Genomic DNA, 13,180 nt, shown 5'->3' with positions numbered 1-13,180 from the left:
CCAGATATAACAAAATTTATTTCAACGAACCAATCACAGCGTTCTATTATACAATGACGTTCTCGAGTAAAATAAAGTCGAGTTGCCATTGGTTAATTTGGTTGGAACATGCGAACTAGGTTTCAAATTTCGCGCGTTCTTATATTTCCTTAATCGTCATTATATTATGCCTTTACATAATACTATGTTATCTCTCGTATTTATAATCATCTTTTCTATACACGATATAATGCAACACGTTTTTCAACAACTTTTATGTATTATGTGTACATGGTAAGTGTATAGATAAATCAATTTGTAAGCACGACATATGTATAATTATAATAAAATTAATAATCATAACATAAAATGATAATAATCCGGTTCTAAATGGAGATTAGTAGCCAGCCGTATGAAAGACTTGATTGGAAGTTCTTAATTTGAATTAATATGAGTTTATTTGTAGTTAAATTTACAGCGTATTTAAATAAATTGTAATAAATGAATATTTCAGAGAAGATTATAATGTACAAGCAATAATTTCGAATTTGATAATGTAGTTAAAAATATTTTTATATAAAAAATAATGATTTTTAAACGCCAGATGTTGCAGTATCTGGTCAGTATACGCCCACTCTAATATTAAACTACATACATATATTTATTTATAATAGAATATAATTCCTTTTTTGCTATTGTTATCGGTTTTTAAATCTTCATTATATTTCAATAACAACTTAGTTATAAAAAAAAAATTAAAAAATATATATTATTTAAGTTAGTAATTATTTCATAAACTATTTTATTGCTCAAGAAATAACTGTTTCATTAAGTTTATAGGTTTTTTGGGCTTGTATACAGAAATTTTGATAGAATAAGAATTAAAAATAGAGTATTTTGTGTTAAAGCACCTGATTTAACGGGTTATTAAGAGTAGATTAGGCACGTCAGCTAAGACATTTCAAGGATTTAAAGCAAAAAAGCAAGTTATCAAATAAAATTAAATTAAGTGCTTATTTTCTTTAATTCATGACTCAGTCATCAAAAATCTACATCAGTAGCAGTGAAAACATCTACACGGAGAAAGGTGGCCTTCACCAAGCAAATTAATATTAATTTTGTTTAGATAACGTGAACAAGATCTGTATCGTGATTTATGTAATAAGTTTTGAGATAACGTATATATGATGTCAGATACGCCGCGTTATATTATGCCTGTATATGTTGTTTTATTATATTCAGTATTTGCCAGCGACCAGTAACTCGACCGGTCCACAGGAAAGTAAAAGCGTATATAATTCTCGATGCAACATTATGTTAAGATATTCTGAACAAGTTTAGCTTTCCACCCGTCAGTGGTCTGTCAAATTGACATTTAAAAAAAAATGGATTTCGCTCTCTTTATGCTTATCATTATTGTTATTTTCTCAACTATTATCTTACTGTTTTATTTTTTGACTTAAAATTATAGATATTGAATTTTTGTGTTAATATTTTTATGAGATGTCCGATAATCAAGCAATTTAGATAACAAAGGCTTTTCTTACCTGCCCCAGTTCGGCTGTATATAAATAAAATATGGACAAATAATTTAGGGTGTGACTAGAAAAATGACAAGGCAACTTATTAAAGGAATATTTATATAACAAAGCACTTTTAGTGAATTACAAAATTATTTTAACAGTAAGAAAATTTATGTTTCCATAGATATTTTGTGGTCAGTTAATTTGCAAACTGAAATAAAAAATAAAAATGTTTAGTGGTTTTTTTTTAATATGATATAACTCCATGCTTATGTAATGATATCAAGACTTTCGCGAGTATTCATTTAAATATAAGTAAGATTTTCGCACATACTACACATTTTCTATTATTTAAAAACTACATACTCTCTATAATATATAAACGGTATGAAAATGACACTATCACAACATTAAATACAAAAAAAACACGTGCTTTTCTGAACCACCTTATTCTATCAATATATTAAGTCCACTTCAGAATTAGAGGCAAATAATTCTTTAGCTTTCTTTGACATACTTGTCGATAGGAATCCTGACAATACTTTCAGACATACTGTTTATAGGAAACCCACACATACGGTTAGGTATGTCAATGGTAACTCACACCACCAACCTATCCAGTTAGCTACCGTTGGCAAATCTTTGTTACAGAGAGCCCAATACCTTTGTGATACTGACCATCCAGAGTCCGAGCGGCAGCATGTAAAACAAGTTCTCAACACCAACAACTTGACCAAGCCTCGCCTGCATCGCAAGCATCGCAAGAACCACTTGAAGCCACCCACAGTTGAGCGACAACCTGCGATATTACCATATGTGAAGGGAGTTACTGACAGAATAGGCAGCAACTTGAAGAAGGTTTCGATCAAGACTATATACAAACCACAGAAAAAGGTGAGCAAATTCTGGAGACCTATCAAGAGAACCATTAATTTAAACAAGTGGGTGTATACAAACTCGATTGTGATTGGGCTTGTCATACATTGGACAAACGAAGAGGAGCATCGGTAAAAGGGTGAAGAAACATGTCTCAGACATTAAAAAAGGCGCGCGTCGAAGTCAGCAGTGCGTGGACACACAATGGACAAACCAGGCAACTACATTCGGTTTGATTAACCACAGATCCTCGCTCGTGAAGACAGTTACGTATCAAGTCTAATCCACGAGGCTATTGAATTAAAGAAACATCCCGATTTCAATAGAGAAGATGGCTGCAATCTATCTAATACCTGGGACTCCTTTATAAAAAAATATAAAATTCCATGTCCATGACCTCACTGCGAGACCTCGAGACACAGTTAGCGCATTCTGTCGGCATCCAGAGCGGTACGCCAGAAAATTAAAAAACCGTTGGCGGTAGATGACAAATACCAAGACCAACTGACAGACATTCACATCTCGTCTGCCCGTGATCACGGTTCCTGCAAAGTAAACGAAACGTCTGGTGTATGCGTTTTAATATAATAAAAAACAAGTAGTAATCCGAAAATATTACGTTTATGGTTTAAACATTCATCCTCTAAAGCACTACATGTCATTGTTTTCAGCTGAATTTTAAGATTTCATTTCAATAAAATGCTCTATAGAATTTATTTGTTTGGGATGCCATAATACTAGAAGTAGATTTTAAGTATATAGAGTTAATTTATTAAAAACTATGCCGATAGCTTACTTGGTATGTTCGTAAGTTTTAGACAAACCGAATATTAAAATATAGACGAACACTTCAATTCATCATAGACAACTATAAATTATTCAGATTATTAAAAAATAAACTAGTTCACAGATTTAAAAAAATATTATTTTTCATATACACAGACCATAAATATACCTGCCAGAGTTGACATCGGACAAACACGGTGCTGTCATTAATGAAGCATCTTTCCGGAGAAAACGACGGTTTTTACTTAGAACCGAGTCCATAAAGTGTGATATTGGATGTTTTATTAAGAGAAGAGAATTATTACATTATTAAAATCAAAGAGAAAAGAAAAATAATTTAGTTTTCTTCTAAAACTGGATATAACGAACACGTTACGCCGGTCGTTTAGGTGTTGACTTGATTTATCTGTGATAGAAACTTTCATCATTTCCGTATCCGTATATTAGAATATTTTTTCTTTTCTGAAGCTTTTTTTTTTAATGAAAAGTATAATAATGAAAGCCGTCCAATTAAAACTTTAATAATGATCCCGTTTTTATTTACAGATAAATACATAATTTAATTGTTTTTGACTCCTATATATTGCTTTTTGATATATTTATTCATATAAGTTTAGAAATTAGAAAAAAAACATAGTTTTTATAAACCAAGTAACTATAAGAATTTTGAAGTTTTTAAACGTTAGACGTACAAGCAAAAGTTAAACAGGTTTTTTATAGCAATAAATTTTTAGTTTTTGTCGCGTTTTATGGCTATTTCTTCCTAATATGGCTAATATATTAACAAAAATATTAAACACCACTGAGAAAGGCGAATACACAAATTCGGAATATCACAAAGGCCAATCTAATTAAAGATGAAACAGAAATCCTATGGGAATCAATAATTTTGAATTAATACAATAAACCCTTCCTCTTAACGTGCATTCACTTTATATTATAAATTTTTAGGAATGTAAGACATCTAGCACATTTTAAAGTAAAGCATAGAAATATAACTCAATTCTCAATTTTTAGAATGCAAAAACAAGTAGTTATATATCACTCGAAGCTAAGTTTTTGTGATTATAATGTTGGGTTTATTCAATTTCAACACTATAACGTACGTAAACGTATGAGTGTAAAAATATACAATCCGAACCAACCTATACAGCCAAGAATATAAAACATAAATCCTTTTTGGTTTTGCAACAATGTGTATCAAACCAATTCAACGTTTTTAGTTTTGTGGATTAAAAACATCGTAACTATGTTATAAGTTACATGATATTCGTAGTAAGGCTGTACTTTAAGAAGGTAAAATAAGATAGCATTCAACTTATTTTTAATTAATTCCAAAATGTATTATTAGTGATTTTTTTTACATTTCTTACAACATTGTTCTACACTATTTTTGAGATGTTTTTTAACGAGTTTGCTATGGATAGAATAATCTTGATTTGGACTGATAAAGATTTAATTTTGTAGGAATCTGATCTTTTCACTAATCACACATAGGTATATGAATCTAAAAGTGCAAGTGACTAAGTGCATTTATTCCTATGATATCGCAGGAAGTGTTGGTAACGTACGGTGACCTATATAGCAATTTATAAAATCTATTTTAGAAACGTCTGGCTAACTAACTATTTGACAATATATGAATACGTGTAGTACAGTGAGTATGTACTTCAAGTCGTTACAAATAAAATCGGTATGCCATAATAAAAAAAAATGTTTTTTTAATCTGTAACCAAAATATGGTCGATTCAAATATAGTTTCGGAATATCCCATACGATATCTATACTTATATATTTGTTAGATTTAATATACACTAAAACATTTCTCAAACATTAACCGTGAACAAAGAACTACTTGTAATTTTATTTTCCTGTATGTTAACAGATTTTATATTCTTTATTTGAAAGTCCTAACCTTTTCTAGTTATAGCTATAAAGACTGATTTATAAGCAAAATCTAAAAATGGTCGACTTTCTACAAAATAATTAGAAGTTATTTGACCTGAAGGTTATAACCAAAAAAATCATGACTGTCTCAACTTATTATTATATATGTACAGAGAATGCCGTCAACCCGTGTAACCAAAAAAAAAATGAAAATTTTTACCTCGTGGACCCTTTTCCTATATTAAAAAAAAAAAATATATGCATATATTTATGTCATTTTATAACTACACCAATAATCCCAACCCAGAACGATACTAGCGTGCAAAAATCATAAAACCCAATATCAAATACAATAAGGTAACGGTGTGTAGTTAGGAAGAATCAAAATAAAAACAAAGTAATTGCCGACCGCCTCGCCGACGACAGCTGCGAATTGGCGCGGAACAGGTTCGGTGACGTCATCTGACATGTGCCTAAGATGCAAAAAAATGGCGGCCCTTCGATCACCAATTCTATTTTACGGCACTCCATTGTTACTTAAATTGTTATTATACGGACAGGTGTTCATAAATTTTGAAAGAAGTTTTACTTTTGCTAAATTAAAATTTATATTTTCATCACCCCTAATTTCGTTCATGTTGAAGAATAGTGACTTTTGGTAAAGGAGATAATGACAAAATTACTTTAAAAACGGTAAAAAGTATGATATTCTTTATTTGAACTAGCTTGTGATTAGGCGAATAAGTCTTTAATAATTTTATGACTTACCAGTGAAAATAGTTTTTTAGTTATTAAATTTTATAGTGACTAAGTATTAGTTATTGTGCAATATTTTAAAATTTTTGTATAAGTAACTTAGACTACGATGTTTGTCATGAATACTTTAGAGATTTTAATGCCTTGATCTCGACAAATCATTGACTTTATCCAAATAAATTAAATTCCAACCAGTACTTAAATAAGGTACATACTTTTTGGATAGATCAAACGAAAGTCTTTATACAAGTTGGAGCTTATTGTCTATGACATAAGGTTCAATTTTAAATGTATCAAAGTTGAAAATGTAATGTCCTGCATTACACATTAATTACTTTCAGAACTAGATAGTATTCTAGATGTTATGTCTGACATCTATTGCAATAACGTCGCCGCGAGGGTCGTAATTAGGTCTTAAGTATACTAGGATTTTTTAATGACATAAAACAGCTATAAAATTATCATAAATTGACCGTAATATACTTTTACGTACTATTTATTGGTCATGGTATGTTTAAGTTAAGAACTATGATATATTAGAATGGGTATAATTAATTATATTTAAGAATGGGTATACTTAATTTAATTTTAATTTTTACTCTGTGAAATAAAAATATAACTAAATACAGATAATAATCATCCACAGAGGATAATATTGAAATAAGTCATCATTCTAAATACACAATACACATCTTCTATTGATAGTGACTCATTTGATATTAAGAAGCCAAGACAAGGAATAGTAGACATGTATGCATTGTCTGTGGTAAAATATAATAATTTATGTCAAACATGATCTGGTTAATTATCAATGACACTTGAAGTTTGTAACTATAAGATCTTATTACTTATAACCAACGTGGGAAAATTATTAGATAGTCTATTATGGATAAACTTAGTTTTAAGTGTGTTACTTTTGCTTGGTGCAAGTAGATTTAGTATGAATATTTTAGTTATCCTCACGAGTTATAGGTGTTCGACACTAACTTTTAAATACATAGCTACTTGGGACGTAATCTGGATTAGCTTTGAATAATTGGGGAGTCATTGCACTTATTCATAGTCAGGTATGCAACGGCGAAACGTGTTTCGCCTCATCGATAGTTCTTACCTGGGAGTCACTGCGGCCATGGTTCAAATTGTTTACAACCAAACCGTTGTCAGTCATCGGATCCATCGTATATATATTACAAAACAATCACAACACATTTCATACCAGAACCGAACAACGCACAACACTTATTTAAAAAAAAAAACAACGAAAACATCAAACAATAATGGCACAGATTAAATTAATTCACAAAAAACATTGTTATAATAAAAGTTTCTCTGTATAAAGCACGTCCGTCCGATCCTAAGTAAGGACGCCAGGCGAAAACTTAACCGTGCGTGATTTCTTGGGACTTTCAAAACCAAATGGTCACATACGCTATCAATCTTTGCATACCAGAGTTGTGAAGTGAAACGGACGATATCGTGTTACGGGCGTCGGTGTGAGAGTGAAAGGGACGACACTAGAGCAGGTACACCGCACCGAAGTAGGCGAAGTATCTACAGGTTTTGTTCCCACTACAGACCCGGCGAGTCTGAGCTTGAAAGTTAAGTTGTAGTTTAAAAACATAATAGCTCGGCCCTCGGCACAGTCGTTGCTAGACCGGCAACTTTTTACTGTCAGACGACTTCACATACTTTATAGTCACATAAAATATTACTATTTTATAATTTATTTTTTCAAATGAGTCATATCTGGTTTAAGAACGAATATCTTCATATCTATCTTAGAGGTACGATTGACCCAATCGATAAATCGAACCGGTTCAATGCATCTCTGGCGAAGGCCGCTCTGGTCCTTAAGGGGGCCAAAGTCTTATAAAAACTTTGTTATCTTAAAATCTACTTTATTTGTGTTTATTTAAAGTTTTAAATATACTGGCAGATTTTGTCATCAAAGTATTTCCGATCTGTCTACTAGTAAAAAATACAGCGAATAGACCATCTGTGGATTGGGATAAATTTTGTTCATAAAAACTAATATAAAATGTTTAACAACTAATTCCTTATATTATGAGTATCCTTAAAACCCGTATATATAGAAATGGAAGTGAAAGTGGCGCAATACATAGCAAATACATGGCTTTCATACGTTTCCAGAATAGAATGATCTTGTTACATTAAACTGGTTTCAGAACATAGCAAAAAAGTACGATTTGACGAAAAAGTCCTCAATTTTTATTGCTTTAATCCTATCGACTTTTTATTGTTTATGATATGGCTTCATCAATACTGGAATCGTGGAATATTTTGGCAATGTCATTACTACAACTTATATAAATGTCACTCAAAGATAGTATTTACGACTTTGACAACGTCACTGAGACATTTTAAAACATAAAAAAAAAATGTTACTAATGTATTAAGGTTTTATGTAAGGGACTTTTGCGTTTTTAATAAAACACCTCTCGTGGACCAAAAATCAAATCGATAACAATAAAAAAGAAAATATGACAAACATTGCGAGTTTTTTATATATATCTAGTTAATGTTCTACAAATATTTGTTTTTCGAACTGGTGTAATAAATAAGGTAAAAAAAAATTTATGTATATAATCAGTAACATATTGTATATATTTTTTACATATTTTATATACCTAGTTTAAAAACATATATTTATGAAAATTTAAACTCGCCAGACATAAAATAATTAAGAAAAATATGTCGTTATTGTCATCTAAATACAACTGTCATGAACCGTCAAGAGCTCATCTTCATAATCACGGCATCAGCTTTATTCTCTTTTTTGGCTGAAGTCACCGAAAAATCATTCAGGACACGGCGGCCGTAACACAAAAAAATGGTTAATTTGATTATCTCATTGCAACCTTATTATCACAAAAAAAATCCATAAATCTTTGCAATTCCGTTTCGTAACATGACACAAAATGTAAATTGTGATATATAATTTTTTCCTTTCTAGGATCAACAAAAATGAAACTGAACAGCGAAATCAAAATGTCCACTATCCCACACTTACAATAGATTATATAATTTTGCCTCCAAAAATCTAGTTTAGTCCTAGGATTAAGAAATTATCAAAAATGCTCCGAAGATATAGCGGTATAAAGCCATCCCATCTCTGGTACAGGACCTCCCTGAAGGACTTCCACCACTACATAAAACAACGAATAACAGCCGTAGAAAACTGGGAGGAGAGAGATAAGAAAAGTTTCTTGCAGTTACTCGCAATAGGACTCGGCTCGGGTCTTGGGTTATTGTATTCGATGGGTATAATATGCCCGGAGAGAATCATAGATGTCATCAAGCCGTATGAATGTAAAACAAAAGAAGAAGTGAAGCCAAAAGAGGAGAAGCCTAAGACACCAGCACCAGTAGCTAAACCTAAAAAGAAATGCGTCAGGAAAAAGGGCATAGACCCGTGTCAGCCGGAACCGGAACCAGAAATGAAGCCGTGTCCCAAAAAAGAACCTTAATTGCACTGAAGATGACAATAAAATGCTTAAAAATAAATATACTTTGTTGATTTCATTTTCCGCGAGAAACTTTAGGGTGGCAAAATTTTCTTCTATATGTAGATCTATTAAATAATTTAATTTAAAAACTCATGATTGTATAGCTGCGTGTCTGTTCCATGTTAAAATTATAAACGATACAGATTAAATTTAAAAATTTTGCGAATACGAAAATACGTAAGATATTTTCTTCAGAGATGCTCTAACTAAAATAATGGAAATAAGATTTTAATGTATTTCAATATATGTATATTTCGAAATAGTACTATTATGCTATATGTAAACTAAATATTATCCCTAAAAAGTGTTGCTCATAAAAAAAAAAACAAAGGCCATAGTCCAAACCAACTAGATTAACGTCTTAGCCAAATAACATGATTTTGGAGTTGGCTTTGATTGAAATTTTATATTATGGAACAAATTTTTAAAGTTTTGATAGTAGCGGTGGTAACTGTGGCGGCTTACAATTATTATATATCTCAAAAATAAGAACAGAGTATTAATAATAATATACACATACGTATGACTTTAATTATCTGTCCCAGAAGTCACACAGGCGTGACAAGAAAGGATTTGTAAAATGAAAAGTGTGATGTGAATTATTTATGATAAACATTGCGAATGGATGTCATAAATTAACGAATATTGCAACATTTGGAGGTTGAAATTAATTTCTTTAGTGCAATGGATAGGGTGGAGCAGTTCAGACTGATCGCGATGGTTATATCCATGGCGTCGGTTATTGGTTATTCCTACGGATTTATAAACTTCCACAACCTGACTCCGGACAGACCAACGAAACAAACGAAACCGGACACGAAAGAAGTGAGAAATTATGAACGGGACAAGCATAGTCCATCTTACGGGGTTCAGGACAGATACTGAAGACGTTAAGTCCGCCGAAACGAAACTTTTCCCTTGATTAATTCCACTAATATATCTGTTTTTCATTAAATGTTTTATTTGTGGTAATTTGTTTTTAGTATTAGCAAACTTAATGAGATCTAAGATTTTCGCGAGTTTTATTCATTTAAATGAAACTAGTATTATTCGGATATACTACGTATATCATTTTTCATTTCATTTAAATTAGCAACCTTTTTACCGTGAATATAATAGCTTCCACTTAGTACTCACTATGTTTAAGTTGGTCCACCTAAATAGCGTAGTTGAAAACCTTAATTAAAATGTTCTTACACTGCTTACGAAATCTTTTGCAATAGCCAAAGAACGAATACTATTCTAAATACCTATACCGATAATATATTGTCCTTACAAAGATACATTATTGAAATAAAACTAATATTTTTCGGATTTACTACGCGTTTATAATTATTTTAATGTCCAGACATTCAAATCTCGTCTGCGCGTGATCACGGTTGCTGCAACGTAACCGAAAATTCGGGAGTGTGTAGTTAAAAATCATTATAAGTAATAAATCCGAAAATATTATTTTTCTTTCAGAGTATTCATCATAAATTCAAACAGATATTAAACTATAATTTACTTTCGGAGTTTGTATTATACAAATTTTTGTCCTTTAAATATGAAAAATGAAGGAATTCTCTAGACTCACAACTGTAAATAAAGCTAAGAAGTAAATTTTATGTTATAGAATTACATAACATCGTAAACTGACTATGACCATCCTCAGCGACATTCAGTCATAATTTCCCAAAATTTAAGGAGAATTTTTTTTAAATGTTTTTTTAATTCATCCAGTTTACAGAGAGCCAAAAAGTAATATACTTGAAAAATTAATACTATGGCTTCCCTCATAGAACTACAAACACCAGGACAGAAATCCATAAAGGTGTAACTTATGAACTATGACAGATAGTGAGTCGTTCATAATATTCATGTAGAAAAAAAAAAATATAAAAATTGCAATAAAGCAACAACCGAAACATGTAACTTGATTAAGCTGTAAAGGTTTTAAATTTGAAGAGGTTGTATCGTTTAAAATGAGATATAAGAACCTCTCCGTGAGACATAAAACCTTTTTTATATACAACTTTTTAAAAAACACATTTATCTCCCCTAATTCCGTAGAGGTTTTAGTAGAATTTAGGTCATCTTTTCAAATTTACCAATTTATTAGGACCTATACTTCTCTAACCCAGCCTTCGAATAACGTTTCAACTTAAACCTGGTCCATATCCATCTTCTAAATATCACTACCTCAGTAAGGCTGTGTGGGCAACTGCATCAATATTTTTGTTCAAGTAGAGACATTCAAACTGAAATGAGCGCGGTAACCCAATTGGCATGAATGAAGCTTTGTCTGTCGCGCGTACCATGATACATAGATCATCAATGTGAATATTGAAAACTAGATCACACGGCATAATGATAAATATTTCTATACAACAATAATGGGCGTTTCGCTTAAAGTGGGCGTAAGATATTCCATAAACAAAAATTCTAACAGAACTCATTATTTTTCCGATTAATCCAAATGACATGCATTCGTTGACAGATAAATATAGGAAAGACCAAAAAGAAATGTGTTTTTTTGGGAATAAATAAGACATTGCTATTCAAGATGAGCGGTCGGAGGATGGTGGTCGATGCGATAGTTTTCTCCGCGTCATTCTACGTGTCTTACAATCTGATGTCGTTTTTCATCGAGAGATATCGAAAGAAACGCATCCACACTGGTAAATAGCATTTCCGATACACTGACTATGAGGATATTTTCTCCGCAATTCTAGGGTCGTATAACACACGAAACGGAGACGGTAAAAACTTATTTGTCGCAAAATATGAATATATACATAGGAATGAAACAAGTTAAATAAATGATCTTACTCTCTTCCGCCTTTTCCTTCCAGGGAACGTGTTAAGTGTTTGATGTTGTGGCGGTATGTGGAAGAAATAAGGCGTGGTGTACATTATGTCGTCTATCCCAGCGATGGGAGTCGACCGCGGCACCACGGACCGCACCGTGCCGTAGATATTCCTATTCCGACGGCTTCCGTACAAATTCATCATCACACTACACTTAATCCTCTCGCAACACTGTTTTTAATAGTTTCAGTTTTTGCTTTATGCGAGCAAGAAACGCATTAACGTCACTTTAACGCCCAACGACACACGCGGCAAATTCTGTAAGTGAACTTATTTTTATTAAATAAAAAATAAGCCACTTAGCTGTTTTATTTGTTACTCCGAGGTATCTAGAATGAAAATATTCATATAAATATTTAAATTCAGACAACCCCGTCGCAGTTAGAATTAAAAACGTCCGAGCGTACGTTGGTCACCATTTGAAATGCGTTTGTAGTGGATGCAGATTGTGTGTACACATTACATGTAATTATCATAGTTTATCTGCTTTTTCCAATAGGGTACATCGAGCGAGACGTATCTCAAAAGAGAGAAACAATATGTACACGCATTGGCAGCTGACACGCACGGATACACATGAATACGTTTGAAAAGTTTGTCAACGCTGCATTTTATACAAATTAGGAAGCTTTTCCATTTAATTACATCCGAATATTTTTGTTATAAAATTACATTGTCTTATACAAATCTGACCGAAGCTCAGTATATGTTATGAATAGTTGTTCAGATAAAAGAATAAACGTGAAAAATAAAAAAAAATCTCATATAATAATACATGCGTTGTTAATAATTTATAAATGAAGCCAGAAATATGCAAATATCCTAAGTTATAATATTTTATACAAGACAACTTAAAAGCCCTAACTTATAATTTCTTTTCAGCGCCATCTACGAATACTAATTTTTATTGCACACTCTCGACTCAACTGCCTCGACTCCAAATGTTTTTAAAGAATTACATAGATGGCGTTGCGTTCACCTAACAAATATTAGAAT

General features: G+C 31.7%; 2 protein-coding genes across 10 annotated transcripts in view; one reads left to right on the top strand and one right to left on the bottom strand.

Annotated features, from left to right (window-relative positions):
• The window catches only part of LOC116774144 (tight junction protein ZO-3), a 66,775-nt gene that overhangs the window by 26,384 nt on the left and 27,211 nt on the right, over positions 1 to 13,180 (bottom strand). Inside the window, exon 1 of one of the 7 annotated variants that reach the window (XM_061523825.1) lies at positions 12,146 to 12,457. The exons of 5 other annotated variants lie outside the window; for them this stretch is intronic. In XM_061523825.1, coding sequence (XP_061379809.1) covers positions 12,146 to 12,328 — 183 coding nt within the window. In that variant the 5' untranslated portion in view covers positions 12,329 to 12,457. Of the gene's footprint in view, positions 1 to 6,918; positions 7,199 to 12,145; positions 12,458 to 13,180 lie in introns of those variants that run through there. One more of the 7 variants, XM_061523826.1, reaches the window with a different exon arrangement.
• Positions 5,562 to 10,289, top strand: LOC116773805 (uncharacterized). Of its 3 annotated transcripts, none has more exons than XM_061523830.1 (2): positions 5,562 to 5,744; positions 8,782 to 10,289. In XM_061523830.1, exon 2 carries the CDS (start codon positions 8,903 to 8,905, stop codon positions 9,293 to 9,295), a length of 393 nt encoding a protein of 130 aa, XP_061379814.1. In that variant the 5' UTR covers positions 5,562 to 5,744; positions 8,782 to 8,902; the 3' UTR covers positions 9,296 to 10,289. The 3 variants fall into 3 exon arrangements, with proteins under 3 accessions (XP_061379814.1, XP_061379815.1, XP_032522173.1); XM_061523831.1 differs by lacking the exon at positions 5,562 to 5,744 and adding an exon at positions 6,698 to 6,874; XM_032666282.2 differs by lacking the exon at positions 5,562 to 5,744 and adding an exon at positions 8,527 to 8,661.

Source organism: Danaus plexippus, chromosome 20, assembly GCF_018135715.1.
Source record: "Danaus plexippus chromosome 20, MEX_DaPlex, whole genome shotgun sequence".
NCBI lineage: Eukaryota > Metazoa > Arthropoda > Insecta > Lepidoptera > Nymphalidae > Danaus > Danaus plexippus.
The sequence above is the reverse complement of the archived record's forward strand: the minus strand, read 5'-3'. Positions and strand labels throughout refer to the sequence as shown.